Source organism: Crinia signifera, chromosome 6 (assembly GCF_055691185.1).
Source record: "Crinia signifera chromosome 6, ASM5569118v1, whole genome shotgun sequence".
Lineage (NCBI taxonomy): Eukaryota > Metazoa > Chordata > Amphibia > Anura > Myobatrachidae > Crinia > Crinia signifera.
This window is the reverse complement of record NC_139222.1, coordinates 105,309,074-105,336,931: the sequence shown is the minus strand read 5'-3', so window position 1 is coordinate 105,336,931 and position 27,858 is coordinate 105,309,074. Positions and strand designations below refer to the sequence as shown.

The following is a 27,858-nucleotide window of genomic DNA, read 5'->3' as shown; positions in this document are numbered from 1 at the left end:
CATGATTCATGCCCATCTAATTCCTTAAAAATGTGCAAAAAATGGCAATCACCATTTTCCGCACAATTGCCCATAAAAGTGCGAATGTGCAAGGGCTCAAACTGAGCGAGTGCCAGTTGAGGGGAGGCAACACATTGTTGGGTGCGATGCAGCATTAGGTGGTCACGGTCTGGACTACACAGGCTTGTATGACCTGTTTTTGGGCAGGAGGCTACCATAGTTATACAAACTCATCGCATTTCTGGGATGCGATTGCAAATATTTGCAATTGCATTGGGGAGAGGGACTCGGCATGCTGGATAGTCTAGCCATGTGTTGGGCAGCCCCCAGTCCTATCTTTGTCATGGCAGCACCTAAGTCTGGTCTGACAAATGACCGTTTCCCCCTGGTGCGATGGCAGAGATGCGGTGGGGGAGATCTGGCAGCACAGCCAGTAGCCACCAGTAGTCACCTGGTAGGCACTATATAAATAAAGGTTTCTAACAAATAAAAAAAAGTTACTTATTGCAGCCCCTATTCTGCTTAACCGTACATGGAATGCCAAGCCATATGAAAGGAACCGGCAATTCTGTTCGAGAATCAAAATCCCCCCATCCCTGTTAAGATGGTATACAGCCAGCTAACAGTCAACAAAGAGTGTGCACCTCAACTTAGCAATTGCACTCGGACTGGTGACCTACCGTTCTTTCCGCCACAAAAAAGCCAATGCGATATTTACCAACAACAAAGCCAGAGGGGAGGGAGGGTGGGAAGACTGGAAAAAGAGAGTGTTTTCTCACAGCAGCATGTCCTTAAATAAAGTCTAGAATATTCCCTGCCACACCATAAGTAGGCTAAGTCACATGATGTCCCTGCCACATCATAGGCAGGCTAAGCCATGTAATGTTCTTCCATGCCAGACCTATTTCTAGAGGTTTAAATTACCTCAGCAATCATTTGTTGTATCTAATCTTTCTCCTCTAAGCGACAAAGTTACTGGCTAACATTTGTGAAATATAACTTTAATAACATTCCCCAGTAGAAGAAGGCAAATCCCCAGGAGAATGCAAGAAATGACTTGCTGAGGAAGCAGGAGAAAAGTAGCTGTATTGGAAGTAAGAATATGTTAGGGGACATGTTGCTAGGACAGGTTTGCATAATCTGTCTGGGCAATTACTTAGAAAAAGTACAGCTCTCTCTAGAGTTGTGCAGTGAGCAATGGATTTTATCGGCGTCTTCTCTAGGTCCTCTCTCTGTGTTGTGTTGATCACAGCAGGTAGAGAACCGTACAATGAAGCTGGCTTAATAAGATCTTATTTCCCCAGAGAGGTTCTTCTCTCCCCCCACCTCTAGCCTAGTACATACTGAAGAACCACATACAAGTCGCTGTGATTTATCACCCCCTTATGTTTCAAACTCCTGCAGAAACACACATTAATTTGTGTTGTAAACCTCCACAGAAAGCAGGCTGATGGTTTAATGTCTTTGTTTCAGTATTTTGGCTGAAACTATAGGGGGCAAAATCTAATAATAATAATTTGGAAACCAGAACATATGCACATTGGAGGGGACTTTATTTCACAAAAAATGCTTATTTGTCCATCAAGCAAATACTGTAGATAAACTCTAAACCTTTCTAAGTTTGGAAAGTACCCCCATGAAAAGGATGCAGAACCTGATTCTGAGCAGATGAGCAGATGTGCGTAGATAGCTGACGCCCAAACAGAAAGAATGTAAATCTGCAAATGAATTGCGAAATTATCGCAGATCGCTATCCACTTGCAAACCCATACACAAATCACAAACCATCAATTGAGTTTTCTAGTCTGTGCAAATGTAAGTTTGACCTATCGTCAATCTGCAACACAGGCTGATCGAGTTCTGCGCTTATGTAACAGACCCTCCCTTCAAATGTCAGAGCACGCCTGTATTTTTTGGGACACTCCCTGAAAATGGCAGGCATTCGTCCCCCTAATGCCAGCTTCCTGCCAGTTAACCTTTGGGCGCATTGTGTTAAAGATCCATATGCAATTTCTGTTGCTATTCCCTGTCACTCATGCGTGCTATGTTCCGTACACATGTGCAGACATTCCATAATTGCTAGATCTGCAAATTTGATGAATAGCGATGTGTGCATGGCCTAAGTATCAGGCACATAAAGCTATTTGTCCAGAATGTCAATTTTGGATAATATAGGACTCCCAGCATGCATTCAGCACGCAATACCAAACTGTAAAGGTTTTCTCAACAGACTGATACTTGACCAGTTTTTCTACTTCCTAAATGAGTTTTGTATTCTACTGTACATTTCCAATTCAATTCCCTGGTCATACGGCCCACATGCCATGCAGCGGTCTACATTACCATTGTTATATCTAGCCTAGAAGAAGACACCATGCATAATGTGCAGAGGACAGGAATTATAGATGATCCAGAATGTTATGTGTTATTACAGTGACAAGGCAGAGTTAAAGCTAGTAGATCATAGTTTTAATTAAAGAATCACCTGTCTATGTTGTTACTATCCCTAATGTCTCTTCTTCAGTTCTCTACGTGTGTGCATTAGACAGTGGGCAGCCATTATAATTGCAAACCTGCTAGAGAATAAAATTGGGTCATTTGGAAAACTATTTTTTTTTCTCAGCAAAATCAAAAAACCAGGTCATGAGTTATACCAGCACTGAATCATTATAAACTTGTCAGCATTGGCACTCTTAAAAAAAAAAAAAACTTAATTGAAACAATACATCACAGCTGGAAAGACCTGTATGTACTGTGGTCTGGTCTTAATAGTAAAATGTCACAAACAATCCATGTTTGACAAAACTCTCACCTCCTCAAATAGGGAGTTTTAATTAAAGAGCAATTATTGCTGGCAGCACATCGGGAGGGGGAGGGAGGTATGGATGACACCACGTTAGGGGAGAGTCTGTAAGCAGTCAGCATTTCCAGCATTGCTGGACACAACCTATGGGAGGCGTGCCACAAGGTCTTTGTTACGAGCCTCTGGCGGGTCTGTGTTGCTGCACCCTAACTTCTGTATGTGCAGTCTCACCTGTCACAATTAGGCCATTAGCACTCTGCCTGTGTGTTTGGCTGTCCAGCTGCAGTGATTAGGCGGTTTGTCATTTCCTGTTGTTTTCATTGGGAGTTACTCCCTATATTACTCAGCCTGTCCTAAGCCCTGTGCTAGTTATACTGTTAGTTTCTAGTGCTATTGCTGGTCATGCCTGATTACGCCTGTATTCTCTGAATATTCTGTTTATTTGCATGTACCTGTTATTGTGCATATTATGTGCACTCCAGCCTGCATGTACCTGCTCTGAAAGAGCTTGGGTGTGTGTCCCTTTGGACGTGCCTGCATACTGCATGCCCCTGCCCTGATTGAGCTTCTGTGTGTGACACTTTGGATTTACCTATGCATACCTCCCAACATGACCCTCTCCAGAAGGGACACAATGCTCTGCTCCTAGACTTTCTTCTTAATGTATGATTACCTCCATCTGTGTTGAACAGGTTAATTGATAAGGAAGGTGCTTCAACACAGGTTAATGGCAATCATACATTAAGAGGAAAGTGCAGGAGCAGAGCATTGTGTCCCTCCTGGAGAGAGTCATGTTGGGCGGTATGTCTATGTCCAGCATGTACCTGCTCTTGCTGAGCGTAAATCGCAGTACAATCGCGAAGTGAGTGCGTGCGCAGGAGACAGTTGCACACCCCGTTCCGTCGGAGCCCTCTGTAGCTCCCCAGCAGACTCTCCCTGATCCCTGCCAGTCTCCTTAAAGTTGAGACGGTCAAGGAAAGCTCTCCCCGCCGCCGTGTTGATGCAAGCCTATGAGACACTCACACATCACTGTCAGATGGAGTGCCTCTACCCCAGCCTGCGCCAGCTAAGGGATTCTGGCTATTCCCTGTACTGGCTGAGAGGCGCTTTGTCTTTATCTGTGTAAATTCTGGTGTTGCTATTAGTGACTAATCCGCTTGCAGATCCTGTCCTTTAGCCTGTTCTTAACCAATGCTGCTTCATGGTCCAGTCATGTATTTCTGACTGCCTGTATCGGCACTGCTCCACAGTCCGGTCCAGCAAGTCCATTTGTGAGTACCTGTATTGTGTGCAATCTGGTCCTGTTTTGTCTGCCTGTAATGTATTGATACTACCAGGAACTGCACTGCTTACACCTCGTCCATTGTGGTTCAGTACCCAGTGCTTGGTTTCCCATCTCCAGTACTGTGGGCTAGTGTGTACCATCTGCCGCAGTGGTCTCGTGCCAGTCGCATGCTGTAGTGTGCTAAAGTTCTGTTTGTCATGTGTCTGGTTCTTCCTCTTGTGTCCCTGTCTGACTACAGTTCCGTACTTACCTTGCACAGCCTCCAACAGCAGCCATGTCCTTGAAAAGACCAGGTGGCATTCCGGTAATTGGTGGACCTAACCCACCAAGGAAAGTTGGCTGTTATTGGAGAAGGTTTAGTTAGCAGGAGGCTAGAAGACAACTGTGCAAGTTTAACAGCGCCACCTAGTACCATCTGGTGGCAATCATAACAGATTTGTCACTTCCCTGCAAGACCCCTTTTCAGATGGTGCATAATTTGCACTGGGTGAAACCAACCATAGTGACGTAACTTGTAGCTAGCACACATCAGAAGCAGACATTTTGTCATCTGAATCCAAAAGCTATGAGACTGCAGATCCTAAGCGTTTGGAGCTGATAGGCTGGTACTTTTTCTCTCCACTTTTTCACTCTCCAAATGCCCTTTAGAATGCTGACATGGTAACATCTGCACAAGGTTGCCGATATTCTGACTGCACCCTCCAAGAGAGGGCATCCAGCTAGGTGCAGCAGATGGTGGTGTAGATGGGCATGGTGAGGTCTAGGGGCTGGGGAAGGGGTGTTCCTTAAGTCAAGCAAGTGGCATGGTAATCACGGATGCTTCATGGTGGCCACATACTCTGCTATGTAATGCAGAGATTACGGACATTGTACGGGGGGGGGGGTGGCTAAGATGATGTTATTTAGTGTGAATTGTGTCACCATCCACTTTGACTGGCCAATTTATTCAGTAAGTTTGAAGGTGGGTGGTCGAAAAAAAAAGGGATTTACTCCACCATTCATAAAAACACGAGTCCATCTTCAGCAAAATGTAAGTGTCTTGCTCATTGTGAAACAGTGCAAGGTTGTACGGATGTTGGTAATAACTCGCATGAGAGGGTGCTTCTTAAATCATTTTTATTACTACGCAAATGCTTCAGTGTAAAATTCAAAGAAGAAAAAACATTGCCATTGACTGACACAGAATCTGACAAATCCTTGTTGTAGCCTTGGCAATCTCTGCATGGGGCAGCGCTTCGGATCGGATCTGGAGTTAAAACACATACAATATGGCACTTTTCACGCGATTGATTGGCCCAATGGGTCGAAGTCATATGAAAAAGGACCAGATCATATAAGTGTTTGGGCACTTTATCTTCCTGTTGGTGTTCCACAAACATCTACACTTGTCAGGTTTCTCTTCTCTCTCTATACCAACCACCTTGGTAATATTGTCAGCTCCTTTGGATTTCATTACCACCTTTTTAATGACAGTACACAAATATACTTCCCTTCCCTTCACCCTCTCTTCCATCTTCATCTGTCTCTCTTCCATCTATTTCTGGATGTCTTAGCCCTTACTTAAACTTTACGTGTCTAAAAGTTACAGTAACTCACTGTCTTCCCTCTCCCAAGGCTCCGTTCTTCTCTACAACTTTCTCGTTCTGTTAATACTATAGTCTTCCCTCTCCTCCAATCCATATATAGGCATCAGCACAGACTCTTCCCTCTTCTTTATCCTCCAGATTCATGCTACCTCCCAATCATGCTGCTTTGACCCCTGCAACATCTCCAGGATTAGAATGTCCTTTCCGCTGGAAGCTACCAAATCTCATACCCATACCTCCCAACAGGACCCTCTACAGGAGGGTCACAATGCTCAGCTCCTGGAGTTTCTTCTTAATGTTGAACAGGTTAATTGATAAGAAAAGTGCTTCAACACAGATGAAGGCAATCATACATTAAGAGGGACGTTCAGGAGTAGAGCAATGTGTCCCTCCTGGAGAGGATCATGTTGGGAGGTATGCATACCCTTGTCAACACCTGCCTGGACTATTGCAACCTTTTACTCTATAGTCTTCCTATATGCCACCTCTCCCATATTCAATCTATTATCAGTGCTTTTGTGTTATTAATAATAATTATAATAATAATAATATGAGGGAGAAGAACAGTAATAATCATAGTTGACATTTACCCTTTTATCTTGAAGTGTAGACGTTTCTATTTTTACATTTTAATGTTAAATCTCTATAACATCTCACTGATTGTGTTTGCAAATGGGCATATTTATTTTACAGACTTGTATCTGCATAAAACCCCACATAACATATTGGCTTTGTACAGTTTGGATCTAGATATAGGTCATGATATACAGTACCATACAAAAGTGTGAGGATGAGAACATATTAAATGGTGGTGTGGTCTGGTGTACTGTGGACCTGCTCTGGCTGGAATGGGATGTGGTCCACAAACAGAAACCTGCCATACATATTTGCAATGTATCAGAATGCATACATGCACAGTTATTTAATTACATAAATGATGCTACATTTAGCAGCAGCAGATCCATAACCCTAGTTACACTTATATTAAAACAAACTGAGATAAAAATAAACATTCTTAAAATATGTATTATCTTGTATTACTGCCCAGAATCTAAAGCTGTCTGGGAAATATTATATTTATTAACAATGTTGCTATTACCCAGTTGCTATGCTGTATGTTGTACTCAGGAAATTAAAATTCAGAAACTATACTGTACATGTACGGAAAGGAGACAAAAAAATAGAAAATATACATATTTCAAGATTGCTCTATTTCTTCTTTTTCACCAATAGTATGCTCTATATATAGTACTGTATGTACCCCCAAAGTACATTTACTCATCTCTGCTCAAAATTAGAGTAAAGCTCACCTAGTCCAACTCAACGGGTGACAGGAATTTTAAACACAGAAGAGAGGAGGTGGAGCTGTTGGTGGTCCTGGCTTGTCAGTAATGTCTAACCACACCAAGCTTGCAGCAGGGCCCTCTAACCCCCAAATCTGTCTGTTGTTACCCAGTTTGTTTTATCACTGTCTACTATTGTAAAGTGCAATGGAATCTGCTGCGCTATATAAGAAACTGTAAATAAATAAATGTGACCAAAACCCCCTTATGCAGGGGCCCCAACTTTAAAATAGGACATGTGCCCAGTACAATAGACCAATGTCTTTTTGGCAGCCATGTTTAGCATTACTTAGCTCCCTCTGTGGGCATCGCTTTGCAACAATGGTAATTCAAATATGGAGCATAAAATATTAGTACATAGGATTCAGTATTTCCCCTGTTCTGTATGGTATATATGGACCTGTAATCAAATCCACTTGAGATTTGCACACACATAATGAAGCTTTAGAACCACTAACCGTCAATGTCCATCTCTGCTGCTCCCATAACCATCGCAGGGATCCCAATAAAGGAGGCAAGTATCCAGATACAGACATTGATGACTTTCGCCTTGTGTGGAGTGCGGATGTCGAGCGCCTTCACTGGATGGCAGATTGCGATGTATCGGTCCACACTCATCATGGTCAGTGTAAAGGTGCTTGTGAACATGTTGTAGTAATCAATAGAAATTGCAATTTTACAAAGGGCGTTTCCAAAGGGCCAATTCCCCATTATGATATCCGTACCCTGGAACGGGAGGGTTATCAGCACCAAAGCATCTGCCATGGCCAAGTTAAAGATATAGATGTTGGTGGCAGTTTTCATCTTGGTGTACCTGGAATAGACCATAAGAAGAATAAAATAGTGCGACACACATTAATAAAATGTAAGCATAGGTATATAATAACAGGAGAGGCTATCCAAGAAGAAGGCAATCTATTGCTTTCCAGTGAAGGGGAACTAATAGTACTCTGGCTAGCACTGGTACTGGTAGTTCAACAATGACAGGAGATCCACATGTTTAACCTCACACTGAACTGTGTATTATTTTAATTATTAAGGGGGCATCATATGTAAAATGATTGCATTTAAATCACAGGGCCTGGTTCATTTTAAGTAACTGGGAGAAACCATGTTGCCTTGTAATGGGAGACAATACATTAAAAAAAAATTCTGTGGAGGGTAAATGCTGACTGATCTTGCATGTAGCCCACAAATGTTAGATAGCTTTAGTTTTGCACTGCAATTTAGATTTAGATTTGAACACACCCCACTTAAATCGGTACTTGTGTATCATCACGGCGCCCACGATGTTCATCTTAGTACATCGCATGCATCGCATGCAATATAACCTCATGCGATGCGATGCATGCGATGCCATTTTTATTTGTACAAGCACCCTAATGGGTGCTTTCAATGTTAAATTCACCCCCATTGTCAACGCCACCCCTACTATCAAGGCCAACTCAAAGCGTGGCAAGCGCAGCGTGGCCGCGAGGCGACCTTTTCATACCCCACCTATCCACGTCGGTGTGGAGTTGATTATAGTTAGTGTGGCGAGCGCAGCGAGCCCCGTGAGGGGACACGTTTTATGTTACATGTATTACACGTCCGCTCGCCACACTATCTAAAATCAACTCGGGTTGGTGTTCATAGTGGGGGTCGCGTTGACAATGGGGGGGCACTTAACATTCTGGGGGCATTTAACATTCTGGGGGCATTTAACATTGTATGCACCCATCAGGGGGCTTGTACAATTAAAAATCGCATGCGATCGCATTGCATGCCATTTGCTGGCATGCGATGCAATATTTAATTGTACATTTTTCCGTTTTGATGGGAAAATAGCATGCCATCGCGTACCATATTCAGTGGTATGTGATGCGATGGGCGCCGTGATAATACACAAGTACCCTTAAATCTAACTCTCTTTGTTACATCTGCCCCACCTGAAGTGCAACATGGGATTTCACAGTTGCTTGCTTTTTTTTGCTTTACGTTCAAACACATGAATCAGGCCCAATGTTCATATTATTCTGCTCTACTTTAATTTATCATTGATACTCCCATACCATAGTGACCATCCATTCAAAATGTATTGCTTCTATCTTAACATGCCTGTTACCCATTTCTTTTATCATTCATTTTGGTTTATTTGTGCTGTAAATCCTGTAATTTCATGTCATGTTTTTGCAAGATATATAAGAGCAATGCTTCTACTAGCCATGTTTGGGTAGAGGAACCAGGAAGAGAGTGCCAGGAGAGAAGAGAAGGTGTCAGGTTACAGGATCATAGAGAAGGGACTTCGGGGTCAATTTATTCATTGTTATTTGCAGGATGTTGCAGATATCTGGAGGTGAAGGTTATACAGTGGCATCCCCTCCAACATGACCCATTCCATTAGGTACAAATGCACTGTTTCTGGACTTCCCTCTTAATTGATAATTGCAGTCCCCTGTGTTGAACTAGTTCAGTGATGATAACGGTGTTCCAGAAAAGATGAAGGCAATGCTAAATTAAGGAAGAAGTCCAGAAGCAGAGCATTTTGTACCTAATGGAATGGGTCATGTTGGAGGTGTATGCAGTGTACTATAATGTGAGGTTTATAATGCACACCGACACATGTTTAGATATGACAGAGATAAGGTACACCGCATGTTTTGGTACGCTGTATAACCTACTTTTAATTTGTGTTTTGCAACTAAATGGTGTTACACTATTGTGAAAATTCCTGTTTGCCCCTTATGTGTTTGAGTAGAATAACTATGACAGGAGAGACGGGAACGGTCAAAGATATACCACACTTGTGGTAAGGACAGGGCCACCAAGAGAGAGGGGGGAGCGGATACTAATTACCCAGGCCCAGGCTTGCTGGAGGGGCCCAGCGAGGGCCCTGGTCCTACCCCCCCCCCCTCCCCCTCTGTCTCTCCAGGGCAGCAGCAGCACATATGTACAGCATGTGCTGTGCTGGCAGCGTGAGAGCTTATTCTGAGCCTGCTGTCAGCACAGCACATGCTGTAGGTATGTGCTGCTGCTGCTGCTACTGAGGGGGGGGGGGTGACAATAACACTTCCCCCTTGACATTAAAGTGTGTTTCCACCCCCCTAAATGTTTTGGGGGCGTGGCCTACTCGCAGGAGGTGACCACACCTCCTGCAATTAGGGCACCCCCCAAAATTCTACTGGGGCCCTGGGTAAGGATACACTTATGGAAAGGATAATCATTTTGTGCTGCTGGTGATACAAAAGTGAAAAATCGTGTTTTATGAAAAAAGTTCCTAGATTATTACGGTAATGTAGCAACCACCCTATGAGGTGCAACACACCAAGAGACTTTTCAAACCAACTTTTAATACAATATTAACCTCAGGAAGTGGTTTTGGGGCTTTCAATAAGGGTCAGGAAAGAAAGTCAAAGAATTTCATTGCACAAGTCCTAAGAGAAGTGTGTCTGTATAACAAGAATGGTGTTTACTGTGAGCATGATGGCTGTACTCTATGGAACGCTTACGACTTTAGGTTGGTCAGCACACAAAACTAGTATGACATGTACTGTACTTCGACATGGTGGGAAAAAGAACTGTAAAGTTAATATGACAGAGATGTCTTTCTTGTATTTTCCAAAACAAAAAGTGAAGTTACTGTAATTAGTTACATTGAACTACATTCTATTGGTTTAGATCACAGGTTGTCAAACTCGGTCCTCAGGACCCCACACAGTTCAAATTTTCCAGGTCACCTGTGGAATTTTAAAATGTGACAGTTGATGATACTGAGTGCTCCTGCCAGTGACTTGAAAAAGTTGAATTGTGTGGGATCCTGAAGATCGAGTTGGATAACCACTGGTTTAGATGATACTTCTGCATTAGTTCCACATCTGCCTGTAAATACACAAGTGAAGTATGAGAGTACGGTGAACGTTTTCCCTCAAATCTTTTCAAATGATGTACCCCACAGGGATCCAACCTGGGACCACTCATATCTCTTTGTTAAATCAACAGAAAAACACTTGGGCATTAAGGAGGCAATAAAGCAGCTATTTGCAGATGACACAGTGATGTTTCTAAGACATCGTATTTAAGAGTATGGAGGTGATTCTCACTCACAAATAAAGTGTCTGCATTGGAATATAGACTCAGGTGAATGATTTTCTGTTATTTGCTAAAGCGAGTACCCGTTTAACTAATGCAGGTGTGTGTGTGTGTGTGTGTGTGTGTGTGTGTGTGTGTGTGTGTGTGTGTGTGTGTGTGTGTGTGTGCAAACGGTAACCCATGCCCCCTATTGATTTTACAGCGGCTGCCAAAATCGTCATCCTTCATTTTTGCAATTGCATCAGACCCATATGTAGTAGTTGCAAAAGAACTATCACACACAGGCTTTTATACTCTCAATACACATGAACATCACAGTGATATTGACACACTTAAAATTAGTAGGATTATATATTACTTTCCATCTGCAAATATGCTTGCAATCTACAGTATGCCTTCTGACACTGGTGACTGATTTCTCTGAAAATAAACCAATACAACCCAGGTGAGTTTTGGGAGACCTGCTATAAGAATCGCCCTACTGTCACTCCGTAATTAGCTACAGAAATTGAAGACTCATTTTAGTAAAATTGTTTATACTTAAAATATATTAGAAATGTCTGCAGCTGCTTTCAGTGATCCTAATATATTCCACTCCTCTTCCATATCCTCTGTCTTTGACACCTGCCTTCCTTTATAAATCAGTGCATAATTAATCTTTAAATTCTACTACTCCTCTACTGCCCTAAATCCATCTCTTACCCATTCCTTGTATACTTCTAGCATATCATTTTCTCCCTACAGGATTATCCAAGTCCAAAAAGTCTCCTCATCAGTACATGTCTACCAGTGATGTGCGGTCAGGGTATACTGGGGAGGCAGAGCCTCTCCTGTCATACTCCACTACACTCCTGAGCTTTGACTATAAAATTAGAATAATACAGAGATGATATTTAGAACTTATATATATGTAAGCTTTGTATTATTCATATGCGACTGCACAGCACTGAGGTACTCTGGTTTGTTCCCAGAATCCAAAAATATACTGGCACAGTAGGCAAATTGGTTCCCGACAAAAAGTTAACCCTAGTGTGTCTGTACATGTTCATGTGTTTACGGCAGACTGGATGGGTCAAATGGTTCTTATCTACTGTCAAATACTGTGTTTCTAACTATTTATTATTTATTTATTAAGCATTTCTTATATAGCGCAACATATTATGTTGCACTTTACAATAGGAGACAGTGATACAACAAACTGGGTCAAAGGTATGAGAGCCCTGCTGCAAGCTTACAATCTATAGGGAAATAGGCATTGATACACAAGGATACAGTAGATATTCTTTAATGCATAAAGTCCACCAGAATGCAAGGTTCCTGGTGCGCTGTATGATATGGTGACCCAGCAGTTTGGTCAGCGGTCAGGAGGATGGAACTATACCTTTGCTTTCCCGGAGTATTAAACCGTAGTGCAGTATTCGGTATACATATTGTAATGACCTACCCCATTGTTATGTTTGTCCTAGTCTCATGTGATCACTGTAGAGCACAGCTACCCTGACTCTTTTCCACAGTGGCATGAGATAAGATAACCAGGGAGAGTTCTATACGACTCTACACCCACTGAGTCCCCGCCCCCTTTCCAGCCACGGCTTTGGTTTTTCACCTTCAAAAGCTGGGGGGATGTGTTATCTTTATACTAGTTTTAAAGATTGCATGCCACAGATATGCCTCCTAAAGGAGTATCAGGAGCTGTACACTAGTTTAATTAAACGACAACTAGACTACAAGGATGTGTGCACAATGACAGCCTTCCCGTACCTGCAGGGGCATCTTAAGAGAGGAAGAGACCCGAGTGCATCCACCTCCTGCTAGAACACTAGAGCGCTCAGACTCCACTGTGCATGCGCAGATCACCGCCATACCCTTTTTTCCGGGATCACGGCAGCGCTTCGACCGCCGGTGCCAAACACCGGAGGGTTAGTATTGGAAAATGCATTCATATGCGCGGTGTGGGCCCCCCTGGGACTCAGCAGCCAGTGTGCACATTGCACGCAGTAGAAATATGCCACTGCACACCTGCCTCTCCAGACTCAGCAACCTGAAAATGTATGTGGGAACCATACCTCCCAAGATTTGTGAGGGAGGCATAGGGATTTTGAGCACATCGAACTTTGGGGTCGTGGTTCGATACCTCTGTTTAGATCAGGCATGTCCAACCTGCGGCCCTCCAGATGTGCTAAAACTACACATCCCAGCATGCCCTGCCACAATTTGGCTATTAGGGAATGCTAGAATGATGGCAATGCATGCTGGGATGTGTAGTTTTAGCACATCTGGAGGGCCGCAGGTTGGACATGCCTGGTTTAGATGTCTCTTTCAAAGTCTCTGTCTAGGAACTGACACAGAGTGACCTCCCAACCCCCCCCCCCATGAGACACTGCTGCCAGGAAGGTGAAACAGTGCTGAAAGAGGAACAGTCCTCACAAAACAGTTGAGAGGTATGAGGTACAGTCTAAACTAACTTTTTTGAGCATGTGCACTTTAGTAAAGTGCAGATTTAAGTGCTGCTACTGGAATGTTTCCTAATTCACTTTTTTATGCTGTAAATCCCCAAAGGCCTAAACAAATGTATTACTTACCTGACGTTATTAGACTTCAAATTGTTAAACAATATATTAAAATGGTCTATGGTCTAGATCTTGCAGGACTACTTGTAAAGATTTAAATATATCTTCATTGATAGCAAGACTACAAGATATAGAAGAGCAGCTCATAATTCAGTGAGTTAGATATTTCAGTGGCTGTATGGCAACAGTTTAAATTGGATGTCTCCTGGTGAGCACATGAGGGCATTTCCTGATTTCCCCGAGCTGGTTCAACACTACGGCTGTGAATTATTCAAATGAGATGGAAATGAGGGCTGTTATGCAGAATATACAACTGGCATGTGAACTACACATTGAGCTTTTCTGCACATCTTCACAGAATTAAAATATAACAGATACTAAACACATACAGGGGAGAATATTAAATTCCTGTCAACATCAAATAGGGCAATATACAGTAACAATTAGTTTATGATAAGACCACTAAAGTTAAAATAAATATGTTCCAATCCATTTGCCGATAAGTAATAAAGCATGCAATGACATCATAGAACAACATTTTGATATTTGTACATTTGTAATTTTCATATTTGTACATTTGTAAATTAGCCTTTCTATAAGCACCTTATTTTATATATGTAAAAAAATTGTAACGTTCTCTTAACTTTTGCATATACTGGACACAACTACCAAATGCCACATAATATTTAAAATTCACCTTAAGTCTTATCAATCAATCACAGATATGAATTTGATGTAAAACTTGTGCAATCTCAATTCAAGCTAATAGCTGACTGATTGCTTGATTTTTTACTAAAAATAGAGAACTCTACATTATCTTATATATAAAACTCATTGGTCTATTTGTCTGTGAGGTGGTCCAGTTAGATTCTGGTTAGGATTTAGGAGGTTAGGGTCCGGGACAGCTTTGATACACATTGCCTCATCTGAGCCTTCAACTACAAGGATTTGGAAACAAAACTTCAAAGAGTGGTAACAATGAATCCCAGAAAACATACTAGGGGGTTAGTTGGATCTCACCGTGGAATGAGCTGGCCAGAACATTAACACCCCACCTCAACCTCCCCAGGAAAAAATGAACATAGAGGATTTACACCAACTGCCAGTGAGTCTTCGCCAGCGATGTTTGGAATGGAAGTTTGCGTGTCTCCCCTATTTAGATTTTGGCCTTTGGAGCCACCACTGTTCTGCACCAATCTCACAGATGTATAGAAAAAGTTCCTAGGCTGCTAATAATTTTTTAAATGTTGACCGTTACATCCAACTCATTGATAACTTAATAACTTGAAGATTTAAACCCAGGCACTTCAGCTAGTGTAACATAAAACATAAAAATAATGGCAACCTATTGTAGTCCTCTTTCGTTGTTTTTGGTGATTGTACATGAAATGTTTCATATATGTTCGCTGTTGACTTTATTATCTGTCATTCATCAATGTGATAAGTATATATGTAATTTTTTTGACAACAAAAAGACTGAAAAGTCCCAAGGCGCTACCAGTCCTTTGCAGCCGTAATTCCAAAACGAGGACCACTGGGTAATCCTCCTGTGCAAATCTTCCAAAACAAATAGGAATTCCTGGCGCTGGACTTGAATGTTCAGAATACCAATGATTTTCTCATGCAAATATGAAGACAAGAGAAAATATGTGTATAAATAACACAATTTAAGTACAACAGAGTGGGTGGGGTAGGGTTAACCCAAAAAATCAAGTCGTACCACGACTCACACTTTGTGTGCAGTTACAAGTGTATAGCGGTTTCTTTAAGGTCCACCAACGTGTTAGACAAAGAGGTAATACCAAAAGAAGGTGTAATCACAGGTGCATACCGTACTCAACTGATTAAACAGGAGTGCGAAACATATAAAGGTTTCTTTTATACCAAGGATCCCATTCACATGTTATATAACAATGAAGGTACTTCGTACCATACTCACAAGAAGTACTGGTACCATAAACACGTAAAGGTATCTTGTGGGGGGACTGGTGGGTGGCAAATTTCCACTGGTGAGGTCCCCACGTGGCAGCAGGTGTACCCAAAAATAAAGGGATGACCAGTCTCAGTAACAAGATTATTTATTTAAAAAAACTGTAACCGTGACCCATTGGCCAAGGGCACGGTATAGATTAAAAGGTAAATGTATAACAAAAATGAACATTTAAAATCACAAAAACTCACTTGACATCCAACATGTTTCGGCGGGCTCTGCCGCCTTTTTCAAGGATAGTCAGTGAGTGATACATACAGAGTTCTTATAGCAATATGGAGGAACCGTTTCCGGGTCAAAGTGCATATGTCTAAAGTGGTGTAAATGACACCTTTAGAGTGTCATGAGTGGCCTGCAACATCCGTTGGCTGGCCAGACAATAAAGCTATATAATGTGAGCACCTTCTAATAGCGTCTAAGCGGTTAGAAGAAGATATATAAGTCCGCGGGCGATGGTTTCTGGTTAGTGGAACGCATCCCCGGGAATGTGATGAGGTGTTGGAACGCATATCCGGCTAGTATGCCGGGTTATGCGTCCGTGCGTAAATGACGTTAGGACATAGCCCAACGGCATATGGAGCGCAAACTGGGAGCGTACGACGCCAGCGTCCGGTGGTTGAAACGCATAGCCGGAAATACTCAGGCGCGCATCCAGCTGAACTTGCTGGAACGCAAAAAGTGACGTGTGCGTCTCATTATATAGGAAATGAAGTGACATATATCATCTCCGTGGGTGAAACGCAAAGCTGATGCCTGCGTTTCACTATAAGTGCAATGGGTGTGATAAACAATAATAAAGTGCGCATGTGCATAAATCGTATAGAGATATAAGTGAACAGGTTCCTCCATTCACAATATAATTCATATTTGTACATAACTACTAAATATAAAAAAATCTTTAAAAAATATATCTAAAAACATTTTATAAACAGCATATCATGATATTAGGACTACAGAGAACGACATAAAATACATCATAAAAACCATTTTAATTCAAACTCATGGTTTAATCCCAATGGAGCTAGGGTGGATAAATTAAATATCCACCTCATCTCCGTTTGTGCCAGTCTAACATCTCTGTTGTTGTTTCTCCAATTACCTTTGACGGCCTCCAACCCCCAAAAACCTGTGATAGATTTCACAGAGCTGTCATGAATTTCCGAGAAGTGTAAGGAGAAAGGGTGATCTTTAAAGCCTTTTTTAATATTTCGCACATGTTCGGCAAGTCGGACTTTTAAATTTCTTTTAGTTTTGCCGACATAAAGTTTATCACATGAACACCGGATCGCGTAAATTACGTAATTCGAGTTACATGTGATAAACTGTTTGGGCTTAACAGTGATGTTATTGAGTTTGATCTCTGTAAATTTCCTAACCACAGAGGGGTGGGATTTGCACATTGCACAATCTCCACATCTGTGGAACCCATTGTTTCGTGTGGACATGGTCCCCCTTTCCATGAATGCACTACTAACCAATTGATCTTTAAGGCTGGCCGCCCTTCTATAAATGAATTTGGGGTTCTGTGGTAAAATACTGATGAGGGCCGGATCTTCTAACAACACTCTCCAATTTTTCTTAATGATATGCTCGATGGATCTATGATAAGCATTATACTGTGTACTAAAAGCTATAGTATATTCATTGGTGTTGGTTGTAATGATGGGTTTATTCTTAAGAAGATCTTCTCTAGGGAGCAGTCTAGTCTCCTCTAGTGCCCCCTCCACAAGAGTTGTGCTATACCCTTTATTAATGAATTTGTCCTTCATTCTAGCAGCACTCTCCTCAAAATTGACACCATTGGAACAGTTACGTTTCAAACGTACGAACTGTCCCTTAGGGATATTTGAAATCCATTTTTTGTGATGATTACTAGAGGGGTTAATGTATGAATTAGAATCTGAGGGTTTGTAGTAGACTGATGTGTCTATCTTATTGTTTTCTATAAAAATCTTAAGATCCAGGAAGTTTACCTCATTTTTACTAATATTAAAGGTCAAATGGATATTGAACGGGTTTAAATTAAGGTAATCACAGAACTTTTCAAGTTCTGTCTCCGGACCTCTCCATATAAACAATACATCGTCTATATATCTCCACCACTGGACCAGATTTGCCTCCCAGTCATGCCCATGCCACACCATTAGGTTTTCCCATCTGGCCATGAACATGTTGGCATAACTGGTGGCAAACCTGGTCCCCATGGCCGTACCGACCTCCTGATTATAAAAGGTACCGTTGAAATTAAAATAATTATTCATAAGAATAAACTCTATACCTTGTATGAGTAGGTTTTGTAAATCAGGGTTGATATCAGTTTCCTGGAGGGACAATTTTACCGCTTGTATTCCATCAACATGCCTAATTATAGTGTATAGGGATGTTACATCTGCGGTAATTAAAAAACACTCTTCATCCCATTTAACCGCTCCAATTTTATTAAGTACGTCCTTTGTATCTTTTAAATGGGACCTATTCGTAATAACCACTGGTTGGAGATGATGATCTATAAAGTATGATAAATTGGCCGTGATACTATTAGTACCCGCGACAATTGGTCGCCCTGGGGGATTTTGGGCATTTTTGTGAATCTTTGGCAAAAGATATAGTACAGGGATGGAATAGTCTTCCCTTACCAAAAATTCAGCAGTTTCACTACTCAAGGTTCCAGAGTTGACAAAACTATCAATCAAACTTTTTAAACCCGCCAGAATTTTGTGGGAGGGGTCTGTCTTCAATTTTTTGTAAGTGATCCCATCATTAAGTTGGCGGGCTACTTCAGCTGTATAAATAGACTTATTTAGAACAACTACAGCCCCGCCTTTGTCGGCGGGTTTAATAATTATGTTCAAATTCCCTTTCAGGCTGTCTATAGCATCTCTTTCTTCGGTGGTCATATTATGTTTAAGCGGCGGGAGGTTATCTTTTAGTATTTTCAGCTCATTATTAACCATTTTTTGAAATGACTCAATAAAGCAACCTCTGACATGCTGAGGGTTAAACGTGGAAGGTTTTTTGAAGGGATTAATGGTCCGATCAACAGTTTCCGGATTTTTATCTAGGAAGAATTTTTTAAGGGTGATCTTCCTAATAAACTTATTTACATCCAGATATAGGTCAAAAAAATTAATTGAATTACTGGGTGCATATTTTAAACCTTTTTGCAATACTTTGGTTTCCCCCTCAGATAAAATGTGGTCACTTAAATTGTAAATTTTAGTCACATGGTCTTCTGAATTAGGGGGAGAGATCTTAGTAGAACCCCTTTTCCTTCTAACTCGTTTGCGTGTACCACCTCTTTTGCCCCTTTTAATCCTCCTATATGAAATAGGGTTCCCAGGGGTGGGTGTAACTAATTGATTCTCCATGTTTGATGATTCCTGTCTAAAAAATTATCATTATGGCGCATAGGAGATCTATTGGGTGGATGTTCCAAATTCTCAAATCTATTATGGGATGCAAAATGGTCAACCCAGTTGGACGGGCCTTCCCTTTCATGGAATCTTCTCCTACTGGATGGTTGGTCTGGAAAGACTGGATCATTCTTTCTATCTTCCCAAGGCCTGAAACTCTTTTTAAAGGGTACCCTTTTCCATTCTCTTTGATTGCGATTTTTGGGGGTCCTAGGGGGTAGTGGTGTTCTCAAATGATTACGATTAGACCTCAAAATTTCGCTATAAAGAGGTTTGGGTCTAAAGGGTGATTGGAAACTCTGAGGTTTCCTCCTGAGATCCTTTCTGGGGACAGTAATTCCGGGGGCGGGACGGCTGCGTGCACCTGGTGGCCCTGGATCGGGTCTCCCAGGCAATGCAACCTCTTTAACCCCGTCGGCGGAAGTCCTGTCTCGCTGGAACTTTTTTTGTTTTCTCCTCATAAGTTCTCTTTCATTTTTTTGGAGTTTTAATTTGATTTTATTTTCAAATTCCTTATACTCCAATTGATCCTAAAAAGGGTCAGTAAGAGTTTCTAGTTTTTTCAGAGTGGATTCAACCTCCTCCATATCTCTTTTCCTTTCTTGGATAATTAACTCCATTAGTGATATGGAGCATGTATTGAGGATTTGTTCCCATCTTTCCAAAAACATTTCTGACGGTTTATTAAATGACGCCTTCTTAATAATTTGAAGTCCTCTGGGGATAAGTTTCACTGAGAGATATTTCTCCAGTGTAGTGACTTCCCACCAGAGACGACTTTCTTTTAATAAAGTGGCTTCTAGTTTGGACATCACATTTTCTAACGTATCATCTACAATTTCAATATCACCTATGGTGTCTAAAGAAAATACTGTATCAATGTGCTGATGACGTATACTACGGTGAACATACATGGTTGCAGCCTAGAACGATATTTCAAAGTGGATAAACAAACTGACAACAAAAAGACTGAAAAGTCCCAAGGCGCTACCAGTCCTTTGCAGCCGTAATTCCAAAACGAGGACCACTGGGTAATCCTCCTGTGCAAATCTTCCAAAGCAAATAGGAATTCCTGGCGCTGGACTTGTATGTTCAGAATACCAATGATTTTCTCATGCAAATATGAAGACAAGAGAAAATATGTGTATAAATAACACAATTTAAGTACAACAGAGTGGGTGGGGTAGGGTTAACCCAAAAAAATCAAGTCGTACCACGACTCACACTTTGTGTGCAGTTACAAGTGTATAGCGGTTTCTTTAAGGTCCACCAACGTGTTAGACAAAGAGGTAATACCAAAAGAAGGTGTAATCACAGGTGCATACCGTACTCAACTGATTAAACAGGAGTGCGAAACATATAAAGGTTTCTTTTATACCAAGGATCCCATTCACATGTTATATAACAATGAAGGTACTTCGTACCATACTCACAAGAAGTACTGGTACCATAAACACGTAAAGGTATCTTGTGGGGGGACTGGTGGGTGGCAAATTTCCACTGGTGAGGTCCCCACGTGGCAGCAGGTGTACCCAAAAATAAAGGGATGACCAGTCTCAGTAACAAGATTATTTATTTAAAAAAACTGTAACCGTGACCCATTGGCCAAGGGCACGGTACAGATTAAAAGGTAAATGTATAACAAAAATGAACATTTAAAATCACAAAAACTCACTTGACATCCAACATGTTTCGGCGGGCTCTGCCGCCTTTTTCAAGGATAGTCAGTGAGTGATACATACAGAGTTCTTATAGCAATATGTAATTTTTTTGTATATTATGTCAGAAAGTAAAAAAAAAAAAAAAAACATACAAATAATACCTGGTTTTCGTAATCATGGATCCTATGTGTTTTCACACAAAAACTTGGGGTGAACAAAGACCTACAATTGAATTACCTGATAATGAACATCAGGCAAAAACTGTGATAAAAGCCAATTTTCTTCAAGGGTGATAAAATATCACAGTACAGTATCAAGAAGTAAAATGCTTTTTGATTATATAGCTGCAGTAGGAAGATGCAGTGGCAATGCCACCACAGGCCAAGAGGTGACTTGTGGATACCGGTACTTGTTTTATGCAGATTCTATGTGGTCTGACTGCCTGCATGAAAGCTGCTGAAAATGTTCCTCCAAAAAAATTTCTACTGTCCAGGAGGAGGTTCTACGGGACCTCTAGCGTCTGTCAGTTAAGCATAGCATGTACTGTAGTGTTACTTGAAAGTGCCGGGATTCTGGAGCGTAAAACCCCTGTCAATGAGCATAAAACTGAAGCAAAGAGGGGTACACTCTGCGCAAACCCGTATTGGGATCAAAGCGATAATAAGTAAGACTATTTACATTTTTTATTTACCACATAACACAGGCACAATAGGTTACATAAAACTGTTAACTCTCAAGTACAGTAAATCAGTTTATAAGTGTATATGGAATTAATACTTTAAAAAAGGATTTGTTTGCTATACATTAAAAACAAATAAAAAACATAAAAAATATTAGTAAGTACAATGAGGATACAGCATCAGGTATGTTTAGCCTTGAACTCATATTTAGTTCCATTGTGAATTGGAACAATCTTATTCTAGCAAGGGGACAATCTCTAGATCTATATTCAATCCTTTCGGAGTCAGACTTCCCATACTGAAGATCATTCTACTTTAGTCTTTTGTCAGAAGATTTTCTTGGTCTCCGCCTCTCCACAGGATTTGCACTTTCTTGAGACCTATGAAATTGAGCGTACGTGGGTCACTACTGTGTTCCTCCTTATAATATATGGGCATACTTCCTATTACAGATATTACAGATGTGGTCTTGTTCTTGTACTCTTATACAGCTTGAGCCGTCATCAGCCAGCCTGCCCGATCACCAGATCTCATGTACTGGCGCAGGCTGGGGGACGGCGGACCGGCTGACAGGGATGCGCAAGCGGCTCATTTGCTCACGTGTCCCCATCAACAAGGCAGCGGGGAGCGGGAACCGAAGACTTCCCTGCCTGTCTCCGCTTCATGGAGGGGGGGGCAGGCTGGGGCAGAGTGTGCAGTAGCAGGGAGACGGGTGGAGGTATGCTACAGCCATGAACAGAATGGGGCATGCGAGCATCTCCTGTGTGCCTGACCCATTCTGTAGGAGGACAGCGGCTGGAGGGGGACAGCGCATGGCGATTTTATTACCAGGAGCCGCTCTAATGAGAGCGGCTCCAGCTTTATGTGATTTTCTTTTTGTTTTCATGATGTATTGTAAACCACAGGGGCATTCTAGCATATATATCACCCCCTTGGTATGGCATGTAATTCTCTCCCGAACAGTATAGTATAGTGTAGACTGTAAATGGACTAGCCTATTTGGAGACATCTGATCCAATATGGCCACCCACATATGTGATTCAATTTAACAACCCCTCAGTTTCTACTTGTTATTTATGTTGCACCTTCTAAAAATGCACACCTAATATAAATGCTTTAAAGGATATAAATCTGAAGGCATCCAAAATTCCTAATTCATGGTCCCATGCCCTATAAGAGAGGCAACTCCTGCAACATCCATCTGATATTCCCCATAGGGAACAGAAAAACAACAATGCATGCAGATCATCTACTCATCAATTGTGGATTATATTATTATTTTTAATTGAGTGGATATTAAATTTAACAATCTTATAAGTACACATAAATAAAATAAGAGTAATAATAATAATAACAATAATAGTCATCATCATCATCATCAAACATAATTGAATGTAGCTTACTCCAAAGGTCTACTTTAAGATTAATGTCAGTTGCTAATCAATTTTCTTCAGCCTCAATCTTATGAGTGATGGGACACTGTGTGTTAGATTGTAAATTACATGAAAAGAGATATACACTATAGAGAAGGGAAGAAGCCTGAAACGCAGAGAGAACTAAACCATGAGTGATGTGAGGAAAGTCTTAATGGTGTCAGTACACAAGGGAGAGGAACTGGCGGTGGAAAGGGGTCAATTTCAAACTATACATTTTAAATCAAACAAACCTATTTACCAGAAACCTGAAGCTGCATTTCACTTCATCCCTTCAAGGAAGTCACCCAATAGGAAAACAATCCTTGCACAGAGAGGTGCAGAATTATTATGTGATTTAAGCTATACTAATAGATTGGCAGTCTTGTACTGCAAGTAATGGATGTGTTCTTTCTCTCTGTCAAGTCAATACATCTTCTACCAGCGGGAAAAGCAATTGCCTCCTTACTAAATGAAAACTAGTCCCTAATCTTCACGTACTTAACCTTGGAGTAGATTTAAAGGGACTTTATACCTATATTTTTTATTATTCATTTATATTTGGCAAATGTAAGACTTAATAGTATGATTGTATATAATATCTGGTGCAGTGGTCCCTTGTAAAACAGCCCACATATGCAAATATTGCATAAATCACACATCATGGTCTGCAGAAATTCTTTAATAAATACAGTTAGTCTCTCATAATTGCTGAAATGCCTGAAGCTTAGCACCGACCAAAACAAGGTGACAAGGCTGAACGTAACATTTACTTAGTCAATACTTGTTTCTAAAAATCAATAGCACATGAACAAAATCATAATCATTCCAATAACATGTATTGACAGCCCATGTTTTCTAATGTATATACAGAATACTGCTACGGCTATGCCAATGTCCATGACCACAAGCAAAATGCATCTTTTTACGCAAATGTTAAATTTAACTCTTGGTAATAAGAGATTGGGCATTATGCACAACAATACATGTATTAACTAAATAAAATAAAATATTATATAGTCAATATATATTAAGGAAAGACAGTGCAATATAAAGCACATATTTATATGAAAACATCATTATGCCTTTTTGAGCAATTACAGTTGAATATACTTTGTATTTCTATTTTTTTTTCTTATCTTTTATTTGATTCCTTTTGCTCTCTTATTAATTTTTAGTTTATTTCACCTTTCTTTTTTTTCAAATGGTATGGTCTTTATTGCCTTAAGCTTACCACACATGCACTTTCAGGATTCTCCATTGAGCACCACTTACCACGGTATTGTGAAAGGGAGGACTTTCAGATTGTCAGGTTACAACCGATTGTGGCAACACTCGCTCTTGCCTGGCCTTGGTTTTTCGTTTCAGGTCTTGGAGTGGCCGAGCTGAGCAACCCAGCTGCAGTACTCCAACAATATGATAAGTTGCAGCAACCATGAATTTGCGGCGTGGGGCTGACAGCCATGGAACAGAAATGGCGGTTCTGCTATTTACCACCGCCACCTGATGTCCTGCGTGGGCTCCACGGGGCTGATGGGCAAGCTGGTTATTTGGTAACAGGCATCATAAGCATAGTGATAAGAAATGAGGAAGTGGGATGCCAGTACAAGCAGTTCAGGGTCAGTGCTTGTGACTCATGGGAGAGTTGTCCAACAATACGGATATCTTGTAAGATATTTGCCCTTAGCACAGCTAATGTGAACTTGAAAGATTTGGAAAAAGGGGGGAAAATGGGGGAAAAAGCATTGTTTTCAACGATGAACACAACAAAGTGAACAATAAATAATATATTAATTTTTAATAAACTCATAAAATCTAATAATAGCAATTCATATTTATGGACCCAGTGGAAATATAACCTGCACTGAGCCAGAGTAGCAGTCACAATCAGATGAAGGCCAGACAGCAAAATAAGTCCTGGGTATCGCTAGAGGGATTGGTCCTAAATAGTGAATATGGACCAATCTTAAACCTCACAGATGATATGACCAAGTCTTCCAGGTGTACAGTGCCAAAGACTTCCAGCAATGTAAGTCCTGGGTGTTGCTAGAGGGATCGGTCCTGAATGGTGGATATTGGACCAATCTTAAACCTCACATATGAGGCGACCAAATCTTCCAGGTAGGCAGTGTCAAGGACTTCTAGTTTGTGGGGCCAGGCGGTCAAATACATCAGCAAGTGATGGTTCAATCTTAGGTAGCACAAGTCCAGAGTGCCCACCAACGCGTTTCGCTGGTCAATTTAAAACTACTTTTATACTGCAGGTCTTTTTTTAATCTCAGAATAATGGGTTTCGATAGTGCATACCTAGACTGAGGTACAAATTATGCATCTTTCTTTTTTGGGTATTAAAATCAATGACAGAGCTTGTTGTTACTGCTTAATGTACATAAATTGTTTTCAGCAGTTGAGATGGCCATGGAGGCTTGAAAGATGACTTTACATGACAGTCTTTGTTGGCTATGTTTATTTTTGCTTGTAGGGTAATAACTATGTTCACAATGTTTTCCAGGAAGATTGAGAGAACATTATCATTCATTTGTAGAAGCCTTAATTTTCTTTACCTGTCTGCTGAGATAAAGTATGACCTACATAGTTGGTCCATTTTTTCTTTCTGGTTTTAATATCGCACTTCTTTGGCCAGCTTCCATGTGTGCTAATGCAGATTTCCAGCTTTTTATTCATTCTGCTAATGACTTTGGTTTATAGTGAACATTTATTGGACATGGTAACCAGAATCGTAGCTGCAGTACTGGATTAGAGAACGTTTGACAAGGAACTTGCTCCTGCTTCAACTTTTTTTGCAATCACTGTGGCATTAGAGCATTGGTGGGAAACTCTGGCATAGTTATCTGGTGTGACAACCTCTGGTTTGTTCTGGCCGTTAATCTACAAAGTGCTTCTTTTTTGCCAGTTTTGTCATTGATTACTAGGCTGGCTTTGCATTGTTGGTTCTGGAGTTTCCAGGCTTAATATAATACAAGGGTGGAAAATTCAATTGTTGATGATCTTTCTACGTTTAACGAGGTTGAATTTAGAGAGATGGACCCTGCTGCACTTGACAGTGACATGTTCTACTTATATTTAGCAAGTAATCCATTCTGATTGGAAGAATTATTGAGGCACTCTGTAACCCTATGACTTCACTCCTACAAGACAGCATGGTCGGAGTGGGAAAAGTACTGTGCCTCAAGTAGAGGTAAAGAGTGAGCACTGAGAGATGCTCTCTTTCTTCTGAAACTGTTATAGCTGGGTCCGTTCACTCGCGGAAATGATAAAGAGGTTGACCCGTGTGCCGCTTTATGGTCTACACATGATCCTACCAAGTGTTTTATAACTGTGCGAGTCCTTAGGTGTTATGTCAACACCTGCAATTGAAGATAAGCAGCAGCCCATGGACGTTCATGCATTTCCACATCTACTGATGGCAGTTGAGGTGGCTCTGCTGTTCAATTACATTTTGGAGCAGAATGAGTTTTACGATGTAATCTTAAGAAATCAAGCTTATACAGATGTGTTATTGATTGATAGAGAGGTGAAAACCAACGCCTAGCAATGTGAGTTTGTGTTTTATCATTATTCCATATTAACTTTAATCACCAATTTATTATTATCAATGGAAATAATTATTCAGTTTCAATATTGTTGACAAAAATTAATTTGACCTTCATTTTTAATCCCAACTGTGGTGGACATACAATATATCGGTTTAGCAAGCGTGAATGAACACCCACCACCTGCCGCTGATCTCCGCTATGCAAATAGATGTGTCCGCTGACACATCAATTCGCATGCGAGTGTACAGCCACAAAATTATTCGATGGTTGCCAAAAATCTAATGATTTTTTTTAGGCGTTCGCAAATAAAAGGCAGTCTGGACTGTCGTATTTTCTTCAAGACATGTGACGTCATGTGCCCGCCCCATGCAGGCTTCCACCCTCATTGCATGGGGACGCGCAGCATTTTTCTGGGCACAGACACAATCTGCACACTGCCTGCACCGATGTCGGTGAATGCCTCAGCGACTGTGATAGTGGCTGAAGGCATTCGCACAGCAGCTCTGCACATGCGTATATACTCTATGATACCAAATTCGGCTCTTAGCTTGCCAACATGAATTACCCCCTAAATGTGTCCCCAACTGGTGAACTGGGTAAGCAGTGTTGCATTTAGGGAGATGGGAGAATACCTAAACCTGTGCGTAAACTTTATAAAATGATGTAATCTGTGCAGTTCACTGGCTTTTTCCTTCATTATAGACTCCTCTGCTGAGCCTCTGTGACAATTTTAATGCTCATTTTGGTATCGGGTCGACAGCCATAGGGTGACATGCACTAGGTTCTCCCAACCAAAGGTCAACATGACAATGTCTACACATACAAAGATCGACATGAATATTTCATGATTTTATTTTTAAAAAATGATCCTTTCTTACGTTACGATCCATGTGGGCATTGAGTGAGTTTATAATAGTGTGCGAGTGTAGCGAGTCCGAAGCAAAACCCTGCTGAAACCTTTTCTTGTATTGCCCATTCTCATGTCGACCTTGTGCATGTGTCTACCTTTTGACCCTGTCTACCTTTTCCCTGTGTCGACCTTTCGCCTGTCAATCCAATAGTGGTCAACCTGTTGACTGTCAATCTAGACACTGTCCACCTAATAATCCACACTTCTCATTCTTCTGTTGCTTTACTGTATTTGATTTGTAACTGGACTGTGCTGCTTGATTCCTGTCCTGACGTTTGGCATGTTGTCAACTTCACTTGCTCATTGCCTATCCTGACCTCACTTCATATTTTAAATGCTTCCTTGTCTGCAGCCCACCATAACCTTGATCTGTGGCTCTGAGTTATTTTTCTCCACTAGAGCTATAGGTACAGTCCATCATGTTGCTTCCTAGTTCCTTATACCAGCTCTACAAACACTGTTATTTCATTGACGTTTGTTTATATATCAAAAAAACAAATAATTTAGTAATCTGTGTTAAGGTGCCCATACACGTTGCGATATGTGTGCTGTTCGTTTTGAACTTCATTTGTGCTGTGCG

At 41.1% G+C, this 27,858-nt stretch overlaps 1 protein-coding gene across 1 annotated transcript in view; it reads right to left on the bottom strand.

The window, feature by feature from the left end:
- OPRL1 (opioid related nociceptin receptor 1) overlaps window positions 1–27,858 on the bottom strand; it is a 135,800-nt gene that overhangs the window by 19,396 nt on the left and 88,546 nt on the right. The window contains exon 3 of the mRNA XM_083146726.1: window positions 7,476–7,831. Coding sequence (XP_083002852.1) covers window positions 7,476–7,831 — 356 coding nt within the window. The remainder of the gene's footprint in view (window positions 1–7,475; window positions 7,832–27,858) is intronic.